Here is a 26557-nt window from a genome sequence, read left to right as displayed (position 1 = left end):
TGTCTATGACAGAACAAATGCTGTTCTACCTGTTGCAGAGTTTGCCGACATGTTGTCAGTTGGCAGGAACGTAACGAGGGTTAAAGTAGTTTTTACTTGTTTTAATTAGTGGCCTCCTGCCCATTACATAATTATAGAAATGATCAATATTTGCTTTCCCCTCCATCTCTGGAGGTAATTACTGTGCTGTGATGATCTAAAGGACTTCCCGCTGTGGACCAACTCCACTGTTGGCAGCATAAGGTGACTCTGCTGTTTCACAGCCACCTGGCTCCTCTGTCTGTCTGTCTGTCTGTCTGTCTGTCTGTCTGTCTGTCTGGACTCAGGTTGCTCCACCACACCTCTGTCCATCTATGACTGATACATGTGCTTTTGCTCATAAACTGCGTTATATGGGTCAAAAAATTGCACACGATTTTGATCTTATTCTTGCAATGATTCCTGTATTGTTTGGCATAATAATATAAATATGAAGATTCTCAAAATGTCCCTCTCACATATTGATATTGATAATAATATGAATAATTACAATATTTCCATTATTATTACCGACCCTTTTAGTTCTGCGTTTAGTTTGTCCGAGTGGTGTTGCCGTACCTCTGTGGTGATGCCTTGACTGCTGTGTGTTGGTACAAGCAATGTGAAACACTGTACTGCCTCTTTATGGCATCACTTTCAAACGTATCAACAAGTGGGACGCTAGAAAGCAATACGAGTGTTGTGTGTTATGAAAATGCTAATTTTATGAAGAGATGTATAGAGCGAGGGAGAGAGAATGTTAGTTGGTTATTAAAAAATGAGACTGATCGTCTGATCGGTTTTGACCAGTGGTCGTTTGATCGGTGCATCTGTAATTAAATTGGTGCATTTATTATTATTATTTTCAAGTCTTGCGGAGCAGAAATCATTTAAGCTAAGGCAACATGATTAAACAGCATATCATGTAAATTCATTTTTTCTTTCATTGTGTTATAATCTACACACTTCTACCCCGTGCACAGAACAAACAAACCTCATGTTTTGACCATCTGAGTCAGCGTAATCTGAGTTAAATCTGATTTGAATATTCATATGCATCGCAGAAGCTAGCGGCCTGGAATTGATCGGCGCGCGAGAAGAAGGATGCATTTTTGATATTACTCCGACTTTCAGTGAGCAACGTTCTGCTCGGCGGCCTCGTGACGTTAGGCAGATTGAGGCTGACGGGTTGTGTTGATGCAAGTAATTACACAGTAGTTCATATAAGACCATAATAGAGCCATCAATCTGAGACCATACCGCACTCGTGCACATGCGCCGCGTACCCACATGAACACACGCAGAGAGCCTGATGAAATGACTGCAGGCTTTTTCTTAGACAACCGTTTTTTAAGAAAAAGCAATTTTGTGTTCCTGATACATTCTGTTTTAAACCGCAGCTCAATTTTTCTATCTATTTCCCAAGCATCTGTATACTCTGTCTGACATTTTTTATTTATTTTTGCATTGATTTTCTCAAGTTGTTCCTCAATGTTGAGAGACTGTCAATAACAGCTTTCCATGCAAACAATCCCAGCTTGTTCTTGCTGTCTTGTGTTTGTTTTTGGCGTTTGATAACCTATTTGACATTCAGCTGGAGAGAGAAGTGAAACGTACTTTGTCTTTGCCAGATATAAACTGAGCATGGCACTCGCCTTTTGTTGTTCTATGTTTGTTTGCCGTGGTTCAGAGGAGCTTTCAGAGCTTGTAAAAATCTCTGCTGCAGAGGGGAAGGGAATAGCCTCTCTCTCTCTCTCTCTCTCTCTCTCTCTCTCTCTCCTCTCTCTCTCTCTCTCTCTCTCTCTCTCTCTCTCTCTCTCTCTCTCTCTCTCTCTCTCTCTCTCTCTCTCTCCTCTCTCTCCTCTCTCTCTCTCTCTCTCTCTCTCCCTCCCTCCAACGTCACAACAGAGTCCACCGGCAGTGGATCTGGATGACTGTATGGTTTCACCGACTATCACACCTTCTGGTGAAGCCGTGCAGCTGGCTTCAGTTTGAGTCGTGCATGCTTTAATGTATGACGTGCAGCTGCATTAGACATTACCGTTTCATCCGTCTCATTTTGATGGTCAGGGTTGTAAAAATTTCTTCATAATCAATAATTACTTGTCATTTTATCAAACCTTTTTAAGGTTTAAATTAATTTTTTTGATGAGAGAATGAATACACAGGCTCTTGCTTCACTGGGAGGAAATCCCGCAGCACGCAATGCTCCTTCTGCACCAGTGCTGCATCCGTCTGTGACCGACCCGTTTATCCCAACTCGTCGGATTCAGACGCTTGGTCTTGCGCTCCTCGGTCGTCTGATGCCGACGCACAGACGCACCCTTTGGCGTCTGTGTGAGACGCACCAGGTTTTCCACTAACTCCGCTGTATGAACCTATCAGCGTCATCGTTAGACGGCCGGAGAATGTGTTTCTGTGACCCGTATTGGTCCTTAGCTCTTCAACACGCTACTGTACACAATGTTCACTAACAGTAGGTTGCCCTCGGTCTTCTAATCCGTCAAAGTGACTGCCGTCCTTCGGATTTTTCCATCATTGTTAAAAGAATTTAGTCGATGACGGAAAATATTCGGTTCGCTCGTACTACTCTAATATTTCTCAATAGAACGCCCAGGCTGAGCTTGAACTACTCATTCTCTTTTCAGTTCCTCCTAAAATGAACATGACAGTCAGGGTTGAAGTACGAGCAAGTCCAAGGAAAGACTCGCCGCCTTCTGTCCTGACTGGCTCTTCACTTTGAATACAGCTTCACTCATCTGCTACTGAACTCTCTTCATATTTGGGAAAACAAGGGTTCGGCTCCACGCTGTGAAGCGATGACACAGTGACCGAGGATGAGGTGCGGAGCATCAGCTGTGACGAGAGAAAATTTTTACACCACATCGACATTAAATAGGAATTGTCTCTTTTCTACTGTCTATGCACCCACACATTCAGGCTAAATAATTCCATTGTACGACTATATTAAGTTAAAATGTATATTGCAAAAATGTGTTTTTGTGTACAATGGCATGGATAGCCAAGCAACAAGAAAACACTTCTGTGGAAACATATGTGTCAGGATTATTAAGTTAATTCTGCAGTAAACTTTGAGGTTGTGGTTTGGGTCATTTTTTTTAAAATTTGCGTTATATTCCAGATTTATTTAAGATTGGTAATTTATTACCTTATGTCTTTGATGAAATTAATCTGTTTACTTAAAAATACGGTTACTCGTTTTTTTTTTTTGTTAAGCAGAAAGCAAAAATACTTCTTCAGGAAAGCGGTGTATCAGAAAACAATCATTTTTACCTGAACAATAGATAGACGACTGTTAATGTAATATTAAGACCAAAAAGAGGGAAATAAATCCCCAATCAGTCAGTTGTATATTCAACTACATTTCACCAAAACAGCATCGCTGCCTATACATGTGATATTTCCTTGCACATACTGTAGTGTAGTAAACCTGCTCGACATACTTTTTCGGCATACTGCACTAAACTTCACTTGCTACCAGAGTTCTTTTGGAACTTGTGGCAGTTGTTTTTCCAAAACCAGAAAAACCTTGACACCTTGCCTGAAGCACTTCAGAGATAATCATTTATTTTCCATTTTTGCTTTTTGTTACTTGTATTTTCATTGAAACTTTCTTCAACTTTTCTGCACTGCTGTGTTTTGCTTTGATTCACTTTATGATTCTGGACTACTTGCATGTTAGGTGAGAGGGTTTATGTCGGCACACCAGCAGCATGCATCCTTTTGAATTAGAAGGATTAGGAGGAAGATCCAGCAAGTGTCTAGCCCGCCTTGGATAATATTCGGCTACGCTGAATTCATATTCCATGTGGCATGAGAGGAGAATCACAGATGATACCAGCCGCCATAGGTAAATCCTCACAAAGGAGCAGAGATTTCTTCATTTTGCTGTTAAGTGCTGGCCTAGAATACAGGAACAGTTCCTCTGCCATGTTCATGCATGTGTACTATAAAGCAGGTATGTTACTGGTTTCACCCTAAGCATCAAGTGGAGCATATGGGGCCGGCATGGAACGAGATTTGTCCTTTTGTCTCGGGGTAATGACCGTGCATTTCCCAGTAGTGACAGGCCAGGCAGGTGGGACAGGCGGTACGCAGTGCAGTAATTACCCTGCAGGACCGGGGGGGAGAAGGACAGGACTCGGAGGTGAGGAGAGTGGCTGGAGTGGCTGGCCCTGCTCTTGTGGAGGTGACAGATTGCTGAAAGAGGGCAGCTGGTGCTTGTGCTTGTGTGTGTGTGTGTGTGTGTGTGTGTGTGTGTGTGTGTGTGTGTGTGTGTGTGTGCGTGTGCGCGGGCGCGGGCGGGCGGGCGGGCGTGTGTGCGTGTGTGTGCGCGCGCTCCCAGTAAAAGACGGACAGAAGCAGGGTACCCATAAATTAAAACAAAACGTAGAATAGTTTTTTCCTGCCTCTTATTATTGCAGGGAACACCCTGCGTATTTATATATTACATCCACATTTTGGCAAATTCCACAATATTTCGTGTTTTTTTTTAGTATCAAATTCCGTCTGTATTTTCCGCATTGCGGAAAGCATAGGGCCCTAGTGCAGCATCGCAACAGATTCTCTCGATATTGCCGTTGTCCAGATTGTCATAGCTGTTGGGGTTTAACATCAGATGATGGACGTCAGTGAATTAGGACAGCAGCCCCCCCCCCCTTACTCCCATTACTCCTAGCAGAATGCCTTTGAAGTCCCCATGAAGCTGTTAATGTACCTGGACTGCGAGACGACAGGGTATCCCTCTTGACCCCTGCCTCACTCCGATGTTGAATATGCAAAGCTCTGCGGAGGCGTTCACGATGAGCTTGAACACATGATTAATGATCCACCGGCTATTAGAAAAACTAGTATCTGTGCATAATGATGCATGGACGACCAGTGTCCTCATTTATTTAATCCATACCTGCCACCCCCGTTGCTTTTTGTGTTGCTCTTGTTTATCCATATTTCCATCCAGAATCTTACAGAATATCTTCAAGCGGTGGATGTTGCGTGTCCGCTATATCTACTGTTCGTCAGGCGGCTCAGATGTGAGCTGTGAAAGCCTCTGTTGGTTGGGCATGTTGGGTATCTAAAGCATTTGAAGTATAGTGGATGGTTGCTTGGTGGTACTTGTAAATACAAATTGCAAAAAGATCAGGGGGATTTAAATATACATACCCCAGGCGAGGATTGTGAGTGTGGTATTCAGAGAAATGGAGTCCAAAGAAAGGGAAAAAAGGGAAACGCTTTATTATGCTTATCCCTGAGAGAGGGAGTGTGACAAGGTAGGTGCTGTGTTCTTGTTTTGGGGCTCAGAAATTTACATTTTTCCTTTTTTATGAATTGTGACAAGGGAAATGTATGTTTTCTTTATTTACTCAGCTAATTGTACATAAACCCAGTGGTTACCCTTTGGTGTTTAACCAAAGTACCGCTGCTAGATGAAATATGATTCACTACAAGGCAGAGAGCTCTGACCTCAAGTACACAGCTGCAAGTATATTCTTGTGATTTTCACTTTGAAGAATAAAAGCCTCGGCCTCCAAACCCACAACAGTTTATTACAGTTTACAGCATGTCAACACTGTGTGGACGTGTAGCTACGTTGGATCTGCCCTCATGCAGAATAGACAGAAAACATATGTTGGCATATATATATATTTATATTATATTATATTATATATGATGATTGTTGAAGTAGTTCCTGTGTGTTCAACGCTGTTGTTGCCCGGACGACATGTGTCTGTCTGCACGTGTCATCTGAGGTTTGCCAATATCATAATGGCTCTGTGGAAGGAAGCAGTGTGGCTTGCTGCCAGAGGGTTGATACATTGTCTGTGAGGAAACGGTGTCATTAGTGTTGTGGTCAGACAGAAGTGGGGGATCACCGCAGTAAACACTGAACTGTCTCCACCACTTTCTTCCCCCCCCCCCCCCCTCCCCAGTTCTGTGACCTGCATACTGATCCCTGTTTTTCTAACCCGAGGACATCTCGTCCCAGCCTGGTAACGGGGAATGGCTCTTTGATGATGTGGAGAGGACAGAGTCAAGAGCTCTTCTGCCGTCATCCCCTTCTCATCTTTTTGCATTTGTTGCCTTCCAAAGGGTCCATCTCAGCACTCTCTGTTTTCCCCGTTCTATCTCTGCATTGCAGTGTAATTTTGCCCCTATCAAGCAAGAGATGTTTGTATCAGCAGTGGACCTTTTAAAGTCCACTCCTCTCCTCTCCTCCTCCTCCAGATGGAAAACGAGCAGCACATATTTCTGTCTGGATGCGCTTTTCTCCTCTCTTTACAGTGTACGAGACATCCGGAGAGCATATGTCTTTTGACAGCAGTATTCAGCAGGAGGAAACTGTGCACACTAATCACAAAACCCCTCGACTGTTAGGTCTATCCCCAGCTTGTCGGCTTCATCCAGCGTCGATGCAACAGGACGCGTTTTTTGAAATGTGAGCTGGATTTCAACCATATTTTATCTCAAGGTCGATACCAGCCGGGGTTAATACCGGCACACGACTGTTGCTCCATATCTGATGTGCTTAATTAGCTGGGAATTAGAGGGGCTCGGTTGATACGCGTGTGTTCGGAGATGGAGAGGAAGACGTTTTTGTTTCAGTTGTCCTGTATTATGGGATTATGTCACATGGCTTGTCTGCGTCAACAAAGGTGAACAGAGGAGAATGCTGCAGTGCAGAGTACCGTCAAGGTGACTGTCTATCTCGGGTCACATTTAGAACTAAGTTATGATAGCTGCCGGTGTACACAATTATAGTTTTTGGAGAGCAGCTTCATGTCTCTGCACCCTGACTTTGGATTAACGGGGTGTTCCTATTCAGATCGTGTAGAAATGTTGTATTTTTGCATCCTTTGATGCCTGTGCCGTCTTTCAAATTTGACCTGATATCCTCTCTTGACATTCGACTGTACATATTTTCTTTCCTGTGTGCCATGGATGACGTGTGTTTTATTCAATCACGGTTTCCTTGTAGATGTGTTCACACAGCACTTCCTCTTTCCTTTGCAAAGTACATTTCCTGCAAGGTTGCCTTTTTAATTCTCTTCCTTCCCCCTCTGGAGAGGTGAGCACTCCTCTTGTTTTACAATTCCAAGCATTTCAAGGGATTAGAGGAACGACCAGATGATGCTACCCACCAGAATAGTAAACATGCCTCTGTCGCCACACAGTAAGCTGTGAATATGAGATAGGGAAAGCAGTGTGGCTGGGACACTTTTCCCCTTGGACCTAGACCGCTTTTCCACTAAATGCCCCGCTGAATGCTGCCAGCTAAAAGGTGTCATTAATTAGTGGAGTGAAACAAAGGCAGAGTGCTGTCACACTCTTTCCTTAAGTGCTATTCAAAAGCAAACCGACTAGCGTTATTGGGTTTTGATCCCCATTTAAGTTTATTGCACTCTGGCTGCTTTTAAAGTGTAAGACTGGCCACAGATGAAAGGCTTCACTTCTTTGACCGTTGGCTGCTCCACATGACGAGGTTCTGAGGCTACACGGTGGAAACGCTGTGTAAAAGCATTTCACACCATCATGAATCCATAGAAAGTGAGAACTCTGTGTAGAACCTAAAGCGGACCCTCCCGTTGGACAGGTCAGAAACGTTGCGCCGATTCTCCGCTGTGTTCCACCAGAAAGGAGCTGTCCTCGGTGCTGAAATCATCGGGACGGGCAGCTGGTGGGTGAGGGATCATGGCAGTGGTCTGTCGCCTCATGGCCTCGAGGGAATCTTTTAGGACCCGGCTACTTTGCCCTGAAATATGATTTTTAGTTTTAACATTTCATGATGAGATGATGAGCTTTAAGTCAATTGTGGGAGTGAAAACAGGGCAGATCAATGTAGGAGTGGTTTGACATATTCTGGAAAGAGAAACCCTATGTTCAATTGTTTTCAAGTTCACCTTCACACTTTTTAAAACTGTTTGGCTTTTGAGATAATATATCTATATATATCTATATATCTATATATATATAGATATAGATATATATATCTATATATATATATATATATATATAGATATATCTATATATATATATATATATATATATATATATATATATATATAGATATATATATATATATATATAGATATATATATATATATATAGATATATATATCTATATATATATATATATATCTATATATATATATAGATATGTCTATATAGATATATCTATATAGACATATCTATATAGATAGATAGATAGATAGATAGATAGATAGATAGATAGATAGATAGATAGATAGATAGATAGATAGATATCCCATCTCGCTGGGAAAGCTACCTTTTTTAAAAACTCTTACAACTGCGCCGTCTTTTTTTAGTTTGAAAGCTTCCTGATTAGCAGAGAGATTAAACATCAAGTGTTTTTTATTATATCGGGGGAATTATGATTAATGTGACACCACACATTGAAATAGCAGGACCTTCATGGTCCTTTGTGCTACTAAATGATTTTTACCACACTTGACATGCATTTCCATTTATTCCATTTTCCTGCGGATGGAAATTGTAGTGATGCTATTACTTCTAATTAAGTGAATAAGCGTGATCAAACATCCTGACCATTTTGCTTTAAGTCCAGGCAGCTATAGACAAAAGCCACTTTCTGTGCTTTTTGAAATTTGCTTCATTTTACCTTCGCCTTAATTTATTGGCAGAGAATATGAAAACTGACAGAGTTAACACCTTTCCCAAGGCTTCTTACACGTGACAATGAAATGTGTGTTTAATATCCAGGTCATGTCTCTGTGCTGCTGTCTTTTTTTAGTGAGATAAACCATTCTCTTCGATCCATTTCAAATGTTTTTTAGTGTTTGCTTGGGGACTGCTGATTTTATATCATTTTCTCTGTGATTTGAAATAATTGTAGCAGCTGTGTCAGTTCGGGGGGAAACATTTAAAGAAAAGTAAAAATTAAACTTCTTTACGGATCACATTCATGCAACAATTACAGAGAAGCAGTCATTGGCAATGAAAATCTAAAGTCTCCGGCTCCCTCAAACAACGCTGATTAAAAATGTATGAAAAAGAAGGTCATGCAAGTAAAAACAAAATGAGACTCTAAACATAAAGTAAAGTATGGAAGCCCACTGTGAGGAAAAAATACACATCCTGTAAGTCATTATGAGATACCAGCTCATAATTTTGATTTAGTAAATCGAAATTATGAGATAGTAAGTCGAAATTATGAGATAGTATCTCATTATTTTGAGATAGTAAATCGAAATTTTGAGATGGTAAGTCGAAATTTTGAGATGGTAAGTCGAAATTTTGAGATAGTATCTCATTATAATGACTTGTATGTATTTTTTCCTCACAGTGGTGGAAATGGGCTTCCATAGTAATGCAAGTTAAAATGGGGGGCAAAATATTGCATAGTTAAAATATAAAACAAAGTCATATAAATTAGAAGATTGCATTCAGTTTGGTAATTTGTAGTTTCCAATCTAAAGATGAACGTCGTATATAAATAATGGGTGTATACAGTGGGTTTACTGAATGAGTGTAAAAGGTGAAGTGACAACACATTATTGGGCGGGTGTGAGTTAAAAATACAATGTTTGTTTGACTGCTCCTCCAGTTGATGTTGTTCTCTCAGTTTGATGTTTTTTCCTCCCTGCATAGATTGGCTATTACAGGAGAATCCCGTTATTCCATCTTAGACATGAAATCTCACATGCTGATGTTGTGGCAGGAAGCAGAGACCAGGGCATTCGATGCAGCTGTACAGTGGCAGCTGTGATCGAGAAAAGATTAGATATACATGAGGCGGCCGTGATGTTTGGTGGGACGCGGTCACTCTGCTGTGCGCTGCAGGTGATGGGGAGATAAGATGGGGAGATGCACTGCCCTGCCCTCTGGCCTCCGTCAGTTGTGTCCGGGCTTCACCCACGCGATCTTCCCCTGCCTTCTCACAGCGTAAGGTCATAATCACCACAAAGTCTTACTTGTGTTTTGCCTCGGTGTAGTTAGACCTGACCCCTCCCCGAAAGCTCCAGTATTCAAACTTTACCCTATTATTATTTTTTTGTGTTTTGTAGGTTTCATCTAGTCCGGTTTATTACCAGTGCATGCTTTTGACCCTGAATGAAAAACAAGCAAGTGAAGACAACATGACTGACTTGTTTTTATTCAGGGTCATCAGTACACCTTATACATCTCTCTTTCTTTGTTCTTCCTACTGTAGCGTTCTCGCCTCTTTCATTTGCTCTTTCCCTCACAATCTGTATCGTTGCCATGTTTTCAAAGTCTGATTGCTGCTGGAGGCTTAGCCTGCTGGGCTGACGAGTTCCAAGTCTCAGCAACAGTGCGCTCCATACGATCGCTGTTGATCTGCCCTCAACCGCACAGTTCATGATGATCTCAAACCTCTCGGTAAACATATTGGCTCGTGTTACTTTCTGCCATCCCGATTTCCACTTCATTCACAAACGCACACAATGCGTTTGCCTTCCCGGTAGCCACTTAATCCTAGACTGGACTTTAGAATAAACATAAAGGCTCGTCTTTGTTAAATCCACACATTGCTGTTGATTGGATGTCACCTCAAGAAAAGGAGAAAAAAAAAAAAATACACCAAGATTGTGCCCAATGAAATCAGACATTTGTAAAAATGTAATTTGTCTGTCTAGGTATCCAATGCTTTCACACTCTCGGGGAATCTGCACCAAATGCTGTCTTCGAGTGTCCCTGTTGTGGTCCAATTAACCCGGGCTCACCCTGTTGTTTGGAGTGAAATGGAGCCAGGGGAAAATATCATCTACTCCGACCTTGAGGTTCCGCTGAAGCCGGTCCGGTCAAGTGTTTGTGCGACTGTTGACGGAGCTAGAGCGTCTGCATTTGAACATTTTGTATTTACTCAACCTCGAAACTTCACGGCATCGTTCACCCCTGGTGCTCCTGCGGCTTTATATATGCGCCGTGATATTTTTTTCATTATCTTGTCGTTATCGCGCATTGCACAGCCTTCATACATTACGTCATTAACCATTGAGTGTAAATAGTGAAACAAACTTAAAAAGGTGTTGTATTCTGCAGATTGCTGTTGTGTGTACTTACTTAATTTATTGGCAAATGACTAATATATTGTATCCTTTATATTTAGAGGTACACGTTGCAGTAATTAAAAACATTGAAATTGCTGCAGCAACTATTAATCTATGACCTTGAGATGAAAAGGAATTTAGCGGCAATTAAAACTGTGAAATATAGTTTACATGAGCTTAAAATAACTGCCAGGACTAATGTAGTGGTGATTTGGGTTCAATGGACACATACAGGAAGAATGCACGATATTTAAATTCATATTCCAAAAGCACAAGGTGTGTTAAAAACATCTTTAAACAAAAAAATCCAGATCTCCGCAGGTGTGTCGGCAACAACCACTGCTGTATTCTGTGATTTAATGAATAAAACCCACAATTGGCTAATTGGCTGTACTCAGCAAGGTGTGTGCTGGTAGTTGCATTAGCTGTTGGCTGATAGCCCCCCCCCCGACTGTTTCCTGTCTCTTGGCGGAGAGTAGCTGCTGGGGGTCGGCGATGCACTCAGCTGTGTCACCACTAGTGGCCCCTACCGGCCAGGGGGCCCTGCTGAGATTAGTAAGTGAGGAGTCAGCAGGCAGTCAATGGCAGTATGAAACGGCCAATAAAAGGTGCTTTTTTTTTTTTTTTTTAGAAAGTGTGAGTCACCACAACCTCAAGAGGTCCTTGAGAATTCAGCTGTAACTGGGCACCCAGAATATTATCCAGTTTGCTGAAGCAGAATGAGAGATTAGCCATGGACGGACACAGAGGTGCACCCTCACTCGCAGACACACTCAAAGGATAGCATGATTCTCCTGGCTGAGATGATGAAATCACGTTTTTATCTGAGGTTTTTAACTCTTTGCAAGTAGCCGCAAATCGAATGCGTTGAGTCCTTAGTGTGTCGGCTTTTAGTTAACTGATCGATGATGACTAGGCTAAGTCCAGCTGGTAATGACAAGGTGGGAAAACAAGGTTGTTACTAAACTGACTGCCAGATGTTTACAGACAGATCATACATTTGTTCCATTCTTAATTCAATTTGGAGACGGGAAGAAACGCAGCATGGCTCCATTAACTGTAAAGATTTTTCCAACATCGTCAGCGATGGACTCCCCGGTAGACCGAATCGTTATGAAACACCTTTCATTTCCACTTTCCTCGGGGCTTGTTAGCCGCATTTGTATGCTGCAGGCATCCAGTTCAGTGGAGCATAAACACTGTAATCTTTAAATCTTGAGCAGCGTTTCCACAAACAATACACACGACCCTCCTGACATCTCAATCACAGTCTGGTCACATGAAGAGGGTTGGTCTAAAATTCAGGTCACATTCTCTCTCCAGGCCCTTCAGTGCTCACTGGTAGGTTTTCGGCTGGCCTCTGTTTAAATGCAGCCAATGCTCCTGTGTAGCTTCTGTAAATACAGGCACACTGGCTGTACTCAGTGGTCGGTGGTGGGATTGACTTTTAGTTCCTAAATATTGCTTTTGTAATTGTTGACTTCATGGTTCCTTGTATGAATTGTAATCTTTTCTTTTCATGATTTATGATCCAGTTTTTTATTTTTATTTTCAAGCCCTTTCCTGTTTAGCTTTTACCACTGAAATGATAAATATGAGGAAACAAGTGCTTTTTTTTTTTCCACACAGCTCAACCACTATTGGGCATATGGACGTCAAATATAGACTTGGCGTGGATCCACACACTCTGAATTTCTGAGTACATCTCCTGCCATGTAAAGTCAGACACACCAGGTGGCTGCTGTCTGCTAGCCGTTAGACTGAGCCTAATTCTTTGTGAATGAGAGGCGGCTCTCCAGGTGTCACGCAGAAGGAAGTGGGTTTTATGCAGTCCTTGTGTCCTCTCACCTAGAGCTATTCAGTCATGTACTATCCCCTCAATGATGATGCTTGGGTGATGGGGGGGGCAATGCAAATATGAGCCCAGATAAAGAAAATAAGGAAGTGTTCCACTCTCTCAAGCATGTCAGGAGCTAGATAGGGTCCTGTTCAGAGACAGTCTCATAGTGTGTGTATGTGTATATATATATATATATATATATATATATCTCTATGTAGATATATATCTATATAGATATATAGATATATATACTTTGTATATATAGATGGATAGATATCACAAGCCTTGTGCTCTCTCTGTCTGTCATGCTCTCTTTTGCTCGTACACTAGTATATTCTAAAACGCCCACATGTCCATCACAAGGTTGCATCTAGTTCATGCGGTTCCAGAAAGCACCTTGACCTCGTTGCCAGTTGTCCGAGACACTGCAACGCTTTTGATTTTATTGTGGTCAATAACGACGCGCTAGCAGCTGAAGGATGTTGGAGACGAGATGGGAGGGATAGGAGCTTTCCTCTCATTGAGGCTATGTCCTATTTATATATAAAAAAAGAAAAAGAGGGAGGCAGCTGATGTTTATACATAGTGACTTCTTTGTGTTTTTGTTATCCTTTGCATCAGTAGTGGATCTCTCCACTCGTAATTATCAGTATGCCTGAGATCCCCGCTTCAACATGTCAACAGTCTGGGACATCGATTGTTAGCATTTCTGAAAACTCAAGTCTAGACGTTAACGTCTACATTTCTATTGAAGTTTGGCTCATGATTTTACTTTAGGGACTGAACAACAACAAACAACAGATACACAAGAAGTACTTTAATGATTCCAAATTGGCTCATTAATCCTTTCTCTTTTCCCCCCTCTGTTTCTTTCTGTTTTGTACATGATTATTATTTCCTTTTTAAAGGGGAAAAAGAATCATTTTCTCACCCAGTGTGCAAAATCTGTGCTGTGCTTAACTCATCATTTAGGCGGAGTGGGTAGGCATTCGAAGTGTGGTCATTAGCACAGGTCAGCATTGATGTGAAGACCATTCATCAAAGTTAATGGAACCACAGAAGCCCCCCCCCACCTGTCAATGTTCCACCGCCCTGGTCCTTAAATGGCTTGACCTTTTTTATTTTGGCAGCATGTTTAGGGTAAAGGAAGAATGGCCCTCGATAGGCTTCCAGCTCAACTCTTCCCTGGAGTGGCGGCGCCATTATGTCCAAATGTTTGCATGATATCCTCACACATTTCTTTTCCCCAAGTCATTCGTTTCAGCTTTTGACACTTTGAAGAGAGACTGGAACTAAATGCTAATGATTGTCATCTTAGCAATTGGGATAACATGTGCTTTGACAACAAGTGCAGTTTGCCAATTTATGGACTTTTTGCATGTCAGGGGTGCAAAACAAAAATCCAGATTCATTTCCTCCTCTTTCTGTGCTTCTGGCAATAGATTTGTGTTGATCAACTTTTTGTTTTTTGCAATACACAAGTGTATACTGTGTACTCGGAAGTAGGGAATGAGATGTTAGCTGGTAATAATCCAACAGACAACAAAAGAAAATCACTTCTACATAGGGTTATGAACACCAATTAGTATGATGGAACTGGCTATAATTATAGTCATAATGACTATATTGGCAGCCTGATATAATGGTCTGTTAAACTATTAACGTTCTAACCTTCAAGTTTCATTACATTAGCGCTACAACTGCTGCTATAAGAATTCATTTATTTGCCACTTCACTTCCAGCATCCAAATGACTTAAAAGTGTCGAACATTTTTTTTTTTTCCACTCTGTTCAGTCCTCTTGTCTTTTGTTCATAATCATAGAACTACCTACACTTCACAATGAAGGCATTTTAAAAGTATTCATCATTTTTTTCAATAACATATTCCAAAAATGTGTGAGAACAAAATATCTGTAGAAATTAAAATGTATTCATGCTACTGCTTTTGTGAAGTTGTGAATGAATTAGCATTAGATAACTTCTCTTTTAAGTCTTTCGTTTTTGAAAAGTTCAAACGCATTCATCTGCCTTTTCCTCATCATGGCTGAAAAATGATTTTTTTCTTTTTTTTCGAGTGGCTGTGAAGTGAGAGGGGTTGTTGGAAGTCTTCTATATGGATATTGTGTTTTCTCCCTCTGGTGCTGCTAAGCACTTGGCTTCAGAATGGTCAATTATTTGTTTCCCCCTCTTTACTTACGCCGCTTTTGCATCATACTTTATCCCTTTGACTGCATTCTGTTTTAAAAGGGAGCTGCAGGCTGTTCTGACTCTGCTGAGCTGATCCTTGTTATTGTGCTAAGCTAACTGTTGCGTCCACTCTGAGAGTTTGCCTTCTGTTTTGTACTGACTGGAATAAGTCAGCGAGTTACTGTATATGGTCCTTTTGACGACATCCATGTTTTTTTTTTTGTTTCCCTGGTTTGGTCTTCTGCTTGCGACACTAACCATCATATATTTGAGCAGCTTCATGCTAGCACACAAATGCACCACACAGAATCTGTTTCAGTGTTACATGCACTTCAAGTAGGCAAACCTTTTACCTGGGCTTTTATCAAGCCACTGCAGTCTGTGGTTGTGATGAGGCAGTAGAGCACAGTTTAGTGTGATTGTAGGGATTTTAGTGGCAAAAATTAGATTTTGGAAAAAGGGGAAACGGCATGTTACACATCTCTTAATATTAATTCAAAAATAACATGGTGGACAGGACATTACTCAGGATCTGCTACTGTCCACATCTGGCAGACTGGATGACTGTGTTCCTGAACCTGGAACGCTTCTCATTCTATTCTCTTGTTCAACATCTGGGAGGACAACCAGCGTGGGCTCCACATCTGCCCCCAAGAGACTCCTTCACTGCGCACTCCACCAGCAGCCTTTGTAAATAGGACATCAGTTCTATTTATTTTCACCCAATTTAGTAGCCACTGTAGGCTTCCCTTGGAAACTGTCTCAAGTCCAATCTTCGCTGCCTGTCACCATGGCGACGGCGAACCTTCAGCCCCGGCCTAATCAAAAGCAGTCGAAAGTGGAGGGATTCACGAGGGCTCAGATGGAACTCTCTTAATTCTCTGCCTCCATAGCGATGACGCACAAATGTATTTCTTTCTAAGAAAGAACAACAACATAGTTGATTGAGGCTCATGATCATTCGGCTGGAAGAAAGGAGCCACGGGGGTGAACAATTAAACTAAAGCACACACCTTAATTGCTTTCACATAAACAATTTTTTATTTTGCCGCACTGTAAACTAATTGCCTGCTTGGTGGAATTTACTATTCCCAGCACATTAAAGGAGAATAACAATAATAGCTAAGGCTCTTTCATTTCCTCAGACACAACGAGCGCTGCCGGATTTCACAGTAACATCACAGGATCTCAATCTTTCCTGGCCAGCCACTTGAAAAGGGACTACAATGCTGCATCCACATGGAACCAGGCAGACGGACAAGACCTGCTGGACAGCATGCAAAAAACATATTCAATGCAATTCTTCTCTATCTACCATTTTATTTAATATTCTAGGAATGCATATAGGTTTAAAATCCCGCTTTCTCTTGACATTCTATTGCAAACACCTTTCTCCTTGTGTGAGGGAGCTACGCACATCCCCTTGTAAAGTCACTAATTAAAACATTTCAACTTTTGGACAGCAATGGCGTCTACCATTCCTGTTGCTGGTATCCTCCGAAGGCCTCGCCCGATTCTACCATCCTGACCCGGCCACTAAAATGACATCCGGTTTTGCCGTCTACCTGGTTCCACGTGAATGCAGCATAAGCTTGTGAGCAGTTCACTGGGCCTCAGGCTAATGTGCGAGATTGACTGAGAGGCATTATTGCTAATCTAGTTCCACCTCCAGTTTGTGAATGGTAAATCCTTCTCTCTAAGTCTCTGCGCTATTACAGTGAAGGGAGCTAGCTGTCACTACTCTGGTGTAACCACCTTGACAGGTCTGCCAGCTCCAGCTGCATAGATATCAGCTAGAGCCTAATTAAAGTGGTATTACTCTCCTGCCTCATATTCTAGTGTTATTTCTCAAACCTTCCTCTCTGCTTTTGTAAATCATCGACCTGCAGCTCCACTGAGCCTCTGAGCGTCCTCATAATCCTGAGCAGATATTCTTAATTGAAATTGAACGATTAACCATAGCTGCAAGAGGCAGGTTTCCTTCTTCCGCTGGCCCCTCTTCTGCAAACAGGGAAATGGGTTCGCTCTTCCTCTATCTGCACAACAGTGAGTTGAACCAGCACATAAGTATTTGCATCATACAGCATGGATTACTCCCTGCTGAATTTGCCTCCCTCCATTACGCTGTGCTTCCACTAGATTCAGCTTTTCTGGAAGTGTGTGTGTGTGTGTGTGTGTGTGTGTGTGTGTGTGTGTGTGTGTGTGTGTGTGTGTGTGTGTGTGTGTGTGTGTGTGTGTGTGTGTGTGTGTGTGTGTGTGTGTGTGTGTGTGTGTGTGTGTGTGTGCGTGCGTGCGTGCGTTTGTGTGCCTCTGCAGTTCGGCGCATTCACACAATATAGAACCTTCTTTGATGTTGAATTATGTTGCATTCAAAGAAATGCCACACGATTTAATTCCGTTGGCATTTCTGTTTGAGTGAAAACAACGTGAATGCAAATTGGGTGGGTGTGCAGAAATCAATGCGTTAGCTGACACTTGACATGCTGACTGACAAGTTGTCTTTTACTAGGAATTCAACGCAGACTTTCAAAGACCGGTAGCTCCTGAAAGACTTCAGTCAGCCCATCATTTTTCAATTTCCACCCTTTAGTGAGACACAGACACAGAAAAGAGCACGCTGCTGTACGCAGAATGATTAGTTGGCTTGACATTTCAGGTCAGCGCTCCCATATGGATGAATGAATCCTGAGGGTGTTATCACCAACCATACGTTTATTAACAGTTCTCCCATCCGGAAAGAAAAATACGGGTCGACATACACAGCTGCAGGCTAATAAGCTTGTTTTCATTTGTAAAAAAAACTATTTTTGGGCGTGCTTTTCAGTATTTACTCATGCTTCAAGCTAAGTTTGAAATCATCGGGTCGAATGGCAACTGTGAACAACAGAGGCACAACACAGATTGACTGGCAGATTCATTGGCAACATGTTGACAACATGATGAGGAGGCCTGCAACGATGAACTCCTCCAGAATTCTTAATATGATTCCTTATTTCTCATACGCTGATGCCATTTAGTTGAGGTTTTAGTCGTTGTTTTTGTAGGTTTTAGTTGTTTTTAGTTTTCCAAAGAGGACCCCGCTCCATATATAGATATAAATGGCTTATTCTAAGGTAACTAAAAGACAACACATTCTTACTTTCAAGTGATTATACACTAAAGACAACAAACTTACTGATCCATATCTACCAATAGACCCTCCTTTATCGTTACCGTTACTCTGGTTGTTCCGGCGTCTGCCACTTCTGCTGCCTGGGTATGGTAGAATTGCCTCTTGGTGAACTGCTCTATGGTTAGCAGTGTTGCACTGTATGCGTCTAGGCCTTTTATTGTGAAAGGAAAGGACGGCGTAAGGGTCGCTGTAACGCCCTTCCGTTCACAACTTGGGTGGCAATAAAGAGTTTGCGAGGCCCCGTCAGACTACGTTCTTATCTTATTGGTGCAACTCAGGCGGCGTTCTCTGCCTTTGTGTCGTAAATCAAGGCTTCATTTTCTCGGGTGAGTGTGACCCGGTGGCAGACAGAATTGCATAGTGAAAGCGGGGCTTATAGGGAACCAATCTAAATGCTGATTACATTATTCAATAGCCATTACATTGTGCTATCTACATTAAATTCATGATGATAAATTAAAGCCAAACACTTGTATATTGTCACTTTAATAAATAGATTCAATTCCAATTGGCTTGCATACTTACATTACAGCTAAATAGATAATAGCAACACTTAACAGTATGAATCAGTACTGCAGCCCAGCAATCAATGTGCTAAATTGTTAAATCAACCTTTTGGTTTCTTTGAATATCTTGACTCATTTGCATCTGAATTTACGACAATTGTTTGTTTCCCGAAGCAACTCCGACTTTATTGTGCAGATGACTGATAGGGCTATCGTCAGAGTCTCAGTGAGAAAGGGTTCAGCAGAGGAGCTCAGTCTCACCAGCACCCTGAGCTGCCGTTAGGTCTAATGTGGTAAACCGACCAAGGCTAGCAGCGCTCTATCATCGGAAACCATCGGGAGCAGAAGTCAGAGATAGGGGCAAAAATAAATGAGTGTACAGCCGCAATCTCTCACTGCCAGTGTTTCCTGCTGTTATAGTATTTAAGATAAGTCCTGGAGAGCCAGCAGGGAACCAGAAAGTAAATTAATTGTATAATTTAGACGGGAGTTTTGGAGGGAGCGAAAAAATTCAACCGGCGTGTTTTGTCTCTTCCTCTTGTTGCTTCTATTGTTCCCTCCTAAACATGAGAATGTAGCAGCGGCCACTATTGCAGAATAGATCATTCACTTGCCAAATGATGCTGTGCTACACCCACAGACTGCTGTTGTATAATGTAAAGTGTAACACCTTTTTAAATTGCATTAAGCATTGTTTAAGAAATGTGCAGATGACACAACTCTGGTAGGTCTCGTCACCAAGGATGATGAGACCCACTATAGCAAGGAGGTCAGCCTTCTGACCACGTGGTGCAGAGACGACAACCTCCTTCTGAATAACAGCGAGACCAAGGAGACTGTTGTTGACTTCCGGAGAGGCCGCACTCAACACCCACCACTGACCATCAAATTCCTGGGGGTGGACATCAGTGAGGACCTCTCGTGGACAGCCAACACAACACAACTGGCAGAGAAAGCCCAGAGGCGTCTCTACTTTCTAAAGAAGGCAGGAACACCCCCACCCATCATGTGCACTTTTTTTACCGAGAGCATCCTGACAAACTGTGTCAAAAAGCTGCACCGACTACAACAGGAAAGCCCTGTAGCGCACAGTGAACACAGCTGGAAGGATCATTGGTGATCCTCCCTCCCCTCCCTGCACGACGTCTGTGACACCCGCCTCACCCGCAAAGCGACCATGATTGTGCGTGACTCCAGCCACCCCTCACACAGTCTCTTCAGCCTCCTGCCCCTCTGGGAGAAGATACCGGAGCCTCGGCGCTCGCACCACCAGACTTTCAAACAGCCGGCCACCTCCGGTCCTCAGCCGGTCCCTGGGTCACTAGACACCGAGAGTCTCGTCATGGAGCCACTGCATGTTGACTGTGCTGTGTGCTGAGAGGCTGAACGTTGAATCTTCACCACACTCCGAAGTCTTTTTGCATTCAGCTTTTGTTTATTGTTTTCTTAGTCGTATTGGTTATGCTGCAACCGTCGTCGTCGTCGTCTTTGTTGGAGCAGCATTAGTCAGGTGATGAGCCGTAGCTGTGAGCTGCCGCTTGGTTTGCCACATGACGTTCAGGCCAACGTTCCATTCATTCTCATCATTCTCACCAGACAACAGAATATTTTTGTCTTGTGTTTACGGTCGTTAAGTAAACTCCAGGCAGGCTGCCTCATGCCTTTTTAATGTAGGAGTGGAATCTCTCTGTAGGAGTGGAATCGCCTACCAAGAAGGCCTAATTAATGGACTGGTAAGGAGATTGTTGTCTTTCTGGCAGGTTCTCCATCACTCCGAAGCTCAGTTAGAGTGGCCATTTTGTCCTAATGAAGCTGTAACAAAGAGTGGTAACATTTTTTATACTAGTGCCATAACATGGTTTTCTCAAAGTTCTGTTGACAGCTCTTTGGACCTTTTTATATTTTTCGTTTTGTCAGGCTTGTCCTGTCTGTGAAAAAATTTTTTTTTTTTTTTTTTTTTTTTGCAATCTGCTTTTATTAAATGGGAGACAACAGGAAATAAGTCAGCGAGATGGTATGTGTCTTAAACATGACACCCACGGACATTTTTCAAAACCTGTTTACACAGGTGTGTAATTCAATGCACACAAATGCCTGCTGTTAGAATGAATTTAACTGGTTACGGGTTGTGAACAATTTAGCTTTTATTGCTGTAATCTATGAACAGCAGTTTGCCTCTTTATGCAGAGAATGTAATGATTTACATCAGTTCATCAGTGAACTTAAGTGGCATTCAAACGGCATCGATTTCCTCTGTAGAATTATTGTATTGCTCAGAGAAGCTCGGCTCTCCACACATTAAGTGTGTAATCAGTGATTTCATGTCTTTATTAACCTCTTGAAGCATAATATGTGAAAAATATTCTGAGGATCTTAATGTGCAATTATACCACTTCTCAGGATTGTGCCTGTGAGTAGTAGGAATAATGACAATAGCGTTGAATGACGAGGTTTAGTCTAAACCTCGTGACTCTTTTCTCCTACTTGCTTGCATCCATGATGGCTGAAACGGAAGCCTTTCTTTTTTCTTATATAAGATAACAACCTTTTGACAGCCTTTCAAAGTATCGTCTTCAAAGGCAGTTCCTGGTATTCCTTTATGCCACAGAAGGCCATACAGTAAGAAGCATTGGGGTTGTGGGAGAAGAAAAAAGAAAGAGAATATATATATATATATATATATATATATATATATATATATATATATATATATATATATATATATATATATATATATATATATATATATATATATATATATATATATATATATATATATATATATATATATATATATATATATATATATATATATATATATATAAAATCTTGTGTGTCTTGCGTAAATGTGTTAATGAACATGTGTGTGTGTGTGTGTGGTGTATCCACTATGTGTGTTTCTATTGCTTTGTGTAACTGCCCATACATTTTTTTGTTTAAGGCACGATGCAGTGTTTCTGGTACCAAACTGATATCATACCGCAAACTGTAACGCTCACTACTTGATTAGACTTGGCCACCAGAGGCAACATGTGTTGCCCGACAGAAGGAGGAAGCAACAAAATGTTGCTTTATTGTGTTTGGCTTTGTGCAGCAGGACATGCATGGTGGCATTAGGCAGGTGGTAGGAGGAGTGGGCAGTTTGGCAAAGAGGATTGTCTGCATGTCAAAAACAAACTTTCCACCAGTCTGTTCATTTTCCATACCAGTTAACATAGCGGCTATATTTAGAAGGCAGACGCGCTACACCTTGCTCGGCTTTGGCTTTATAGGTTTCGTATGCAGATTTTGGCCACTGAGCCGACTCATATTACCCTCAACCCATGAGTTTTCAGTCTGTGGAACTCTTGTTATTGTTGGTGCCTTACGGCTCTGTTTTTCAAGCTGAATTTAAGCTTTGGAGATGGTTCTGAAATGATGTTGGCAGCTGTAGCGTTGCCATTTTTTTCTAGACTAACCTAGTTGCTAAAAACCTCTTAAGATTCACTCCATCATGTACTTCTAGGATCTACGTATCTGCAGCAACAGTTGGATGTAGACACTTAAATGTGGCTCAACTGTGCTTGATAAGATTTAATTCTCTAAATTAGTGGAAGTAGAGCTGAACAATGTTTGTTTAGACTGATTCAGTATGCGACTTTTAAAAAAGTTCCTTATCTTCTATATTATTCAGCATACACAAACAATACACCATGCTATAGTATGACCAACACAACAGTGGATAGAGTCGACACACAAACTGCTCTTTCATGCAGGCTGGCCTACAGGTTAATGAGATGCATTGATGCATGCGTTGATATGAATAACATATCTTTATATAGCTATTGTAGTAGAATATAGTAATTTCAAGCCTTGTAATGTAATCATCATGACTTAACTTTTTAATAGAATCTGAAAAAGCACAGCAGAGCAACAGGCTTTGAATCTGACTGATCCCTTGTCAGTTATATGAACAAATCTCACAAACTACAGGAGTATAAAAGAGCAAATTTCAACACCTGATTATGGCTGTGATCACTTCCATCCCAATGGTAACATGGTAACATGTTGATTTAACTTGAATGAATACGATCTGAGCGGCCCCCTCTCTCCTAATTCCCCAGAGGCCCAGTCTGAACATTGATAAATATGAATCTTACTGATCTCCAGTCAGTAACGCTATTGAACCAAATCACACAAACTAAGGGGCTCTACCGCTCTAAAAAATATTTAGTCAACTAAAAATATTTAGTCAACTGAAAGCCTCGTAGTAAACATGTTGTTAGCCGTCATGGCTCCAGACCCGGTGGGGAAGGACGGGGGGGAGAGTTTGTTTTGCCTCCAGGGCCGATGTTGGCGCTCACTTCAGGGCACTACGGGAGCTTTACTTCGATCTTCAGGAGCTGCAGCATTTAGTCAGAGACAAACTGGAACCTACTCGGTACATTTACTACCACTTGAAAACTTGACTGCTAATTTCCTCTCTGCTACGATCGCCAACAGCTGTCTGCCCTGAGCACAGCCACTGTTTTTCTCTTTCTCTCTCTATCGCTCTTGATCAACCACACACTCATTACGCACGCCGCACACACTCAGCTATTCCCCAAATGAGTTACACTATTCTAACAACAATGCCCTTAAACCCGGCCTTGGCCTCAAGCCTCCAGAAAACGTACTGGGCTTGATACCTTGGGGCCCAAAATTACTATTTTTCCGATAGACTCAGATTGGGACAGAGACATCAGTAAATCAGTGAATAATCTCTTTTTAGGTAAATAAAATGTTGCAGTAGGAACACTTAACTAGCTGTTATTTACATCATTTGGTCCTAAAAGCTGTAAAATGCACTAATAGCAGGGTTATTTCCCTTCCTCCATTCATGTGAATGAGCCCCAGACAGAGTGGCTGGGAGGCGGGTTAAAGCAAAAGCTGCAATTAGCAAAAAAACAAAACCTTTTTCATTTCAGTTGCAACTTTTGCGATTTGGAAATGACTTTGTATTACATGGCTCGTCGGTTTGAATCCGATTAATCAAAAATCCCTTTTAGTACATGATTTCCCATAAAACTTTCTTCTTTCACCTGCATTTCATACCTAGCTTTTGCAGAGTTACTTTATCTTTGATCTGCACAACAGCTGCACTCTGATGAAAGACTGTCTCTCCATTTAGTCCAGTGACACACATCATTGAAATGTAATTGCCCCAAGATCTGATGTTGACTGAGGTTAGGCCGCATTCATACCTCCACGGACAAGTCTCTTTCCTCTACTTTAAGCTGCTTTTGATTTCACCCAGCTATTACCTGTCAGTCACAGTAATGTGCAGTGGTATCTAGACCCATTTTCCACCTGCTTGCTTTGATGCCCACCAGCAGGTTGTTGTCAGTGCCCTCCATATATACCATGCACTTCTTTAGGGGGCTAATTTCATGCTTGTTGAACTTGAAGAACTGCATTATTGATTGTTGTATTCTACTTTCTTAATGGTGATTATCATTTATGGCTCAAACGGGGCAGCAGGGCAATAGGGACTCCGCTCCCCTCCTCTTTTCATTAGCATGCCGGGCTATTTTGTTTTCATGAGTGTTTAAATTCTGATCAAAACCTTTCAGAAGGAGAGAGATCTCCACCTCTCCGGTCCTGGCCGGCCCGTTACCATCACAGCAGTGGCCTCCTGGTTAATTTCACCTCAGAGGAAAGACCTGATCGAGGACAGGGTTGAAAGCCGGGTCAGACGGCAATGTTCAGTGTGAAAGTTTAGTTTAATCCACGTTTCTCCAGGCTGGAGCATTGCATCAACGGAACACAATTCAAACAGCGTGTGAAAGGCATACAAATCCAATCTTTTCTTGCATTCCCTGTCTGTCCCCATCTTGTTCTGCAGTTGGTGGGTGGCGAGTTCGACCTGGAGACAAACTTCATTATCCAGGATGCAGAAGGCATCGGCTGCATGGTGGAGCTGTTGGGGCACTGTGACGTCACCTGCCAGGCTGAAATCTGGAGCATGTTCACCGCCATCCTGCGGAAAAGTGTTCGAAACTTGCAAACGAGCACCGAGGTGGGCCTCATCCAGCAGGTGCTGCTCAAAATGAGCTCGGTGGATGACATGATAGCAGGTATGATAATGGTAGCAGTGGGAGAGCATGCATTTTCATTTTCAGAGGGATTGTTATCTTGGTAATGTCGTGCAAGTGACGTATACATGGGTTATGCCTTCTTGTATGGGTATTTTATTTTCATTGTCATCCATTTTTCATTTTTGTCAGCAATAGAGCGCTGCAGGGGTAATGTGTTTTTGTAGGCCAATCCGGAAGTTAGCATCATCCTGGGACCCTTGACAAAAAGCAAATGGTTTTTCCATTGAATTATTGCAGAAAATAAACTCTGCGGCAAACAAACAATTATAATAATTACATTTGTTCTGCAAGATAATCTTCACAAAGGAATACCACTTTTGACTTTATGATTTTTGAAGCGTGATTGCCAGAAGTAAAGCGCTAACGACAGGCTATAAACAAACTAGACCAGGAGGGTTGATGTGATCTGTGTGACGATGGTTTGTAGGATCATTGAGCCACTTGTTAGCAAAAGCTGTTTTAAAGACATGTAGAAGCTTCAAAATTCACAAGGGAGGAATTTACTTATACTGTAGAACAAAACGCTGAAACCTCTTAAGCTTGGGTTAAGAGACGTCTAACCAAAAAGCCATTAAAAAAACAATAATTGGAAGTGCAAAAAATGTTTGACTCATTTCTGGGTTTTAGGACTCATTCCTGCACCTCTCTATTCTATCAATTCAGACATCAACTATTGCAAAAAGTCAATGGTCTTCAAAGTAAATCTTGATTAAAATTGAATTCAAACAATTATACTGTACTTAATAATTGGTATTAGGAAGCTTAAGTCTTTGCTTTACAAACATATTACAGTTTTACATACTGTAGCCAGAATATTTTAGATATATTTGCCCCTCTAGTAGCAAAGCCTCATGACACTCTTTTGAAAAATAAGTGTTCATTTATTTAGAATTTAGTGATCATCCAGAGGTTGATAGCGGTGTAGTCGTCCCTGTGTGCTAGTTAAGTCCTGAACTTTTGTCTATGAACATTGCAGTCTGTAGGGACTTCTACTTTTTACACTCTAATCTGTATTCAGGTCCCTGTGGGGCTCTCTGTGGAAGTCCGTGTCACTTTGATATTTTTACCTGTGTAAATTAGATCCATGCCTTGTGTAAGTTCTAAATAATGTTTCAGCTGCTGATCAAATCTAAATGCGTTTTCCCTGCCGTGAGTTCAACAATCTACCGGTTAGACATTACTATGATTTACAAGTCAGTTTCCATGTAATTGTAGTGGAAGTGCTTCTGTGTTATTTATAATGGGATTTCACAGACAAAACTGTTTCGCTTTAATTTAGCTTCATTCTGAGTTCATTTATTATCTCAGGAGTCGATGCATATGAATACTTTTCACCGTGAGGACCCACTGTGCAGTGTGGATGAATTATAACACCTGCAAAATGCAGCTGCATATGATAATTGTCCTCTCTCTCCTCTTTCTTCCCTTGTCTTTGTGTGTGTGTGTGTGTGTGTGTGTGTGTGTGTGTGTTTGGTGATGCTATCTTGCCTTTTAAAGACTTACTAGTGGACATGTTGGGAGTGCTGGCCAGCTACAGCATCACAGTGAAGGAACTGAAATTGCTCTTCAGCATGCTACGAGGGGAAGGAGGCCTCTGGGTAAGTGATAGCAGGGACCGAATGCGGCGACTTAGACACAAGTGTATGTT

At 41.8% G+C, this 26557-nt stretch overlaps 1 protein-coding gene across 7 annotated transcripts in view; it reads left to right on the top strand.

Annotated features, from left to right (window-relative positions):
* The window catches only part of nbeab (neurobeachin b), a 190953-nt gene that overhangs the window by 22461 nt on the left and 141935 nt on the right, over nt 1-26557 (top strand). For all 7 annotated transcript variants that reach the window (XM_068714813.1, XM_068714796.1, XM_068714833.1 and 4 more), the window contains exons 2-3: nt 24657-24888; nt 26407-26507. In XM_068714813.1, coding sequence (XP_068570914.1) covers nt 24657-24888; nt 26407-26507 — 333 coding nt within the window. The remainder of the gene's footprint in view (nt 1-24656; nt 24889-26406; nt 26508-26557) is intronic.

Source organism: Cebidichthys violaceus, unplaced genomic scaffold (assembly GCF_023349555.1).
Source record: "Cebidichthys violaceus isolate CVI_PGR_0920_01 unplaced genomic scaffold, fCebVio1.0.p SCAF_1, whole genome shotgun sequence".
Taxonomy (NCBI): domain Eukaryota; kingdom Metazoa; phylum Chordata; class Actinopteri; order Perciformes; family Stichaeidae; genus Cebidichthys; species Cebidichthys violaceus.
This window is presented reverse-complemented; position numbering and strand designations above follow the sequence as displayed.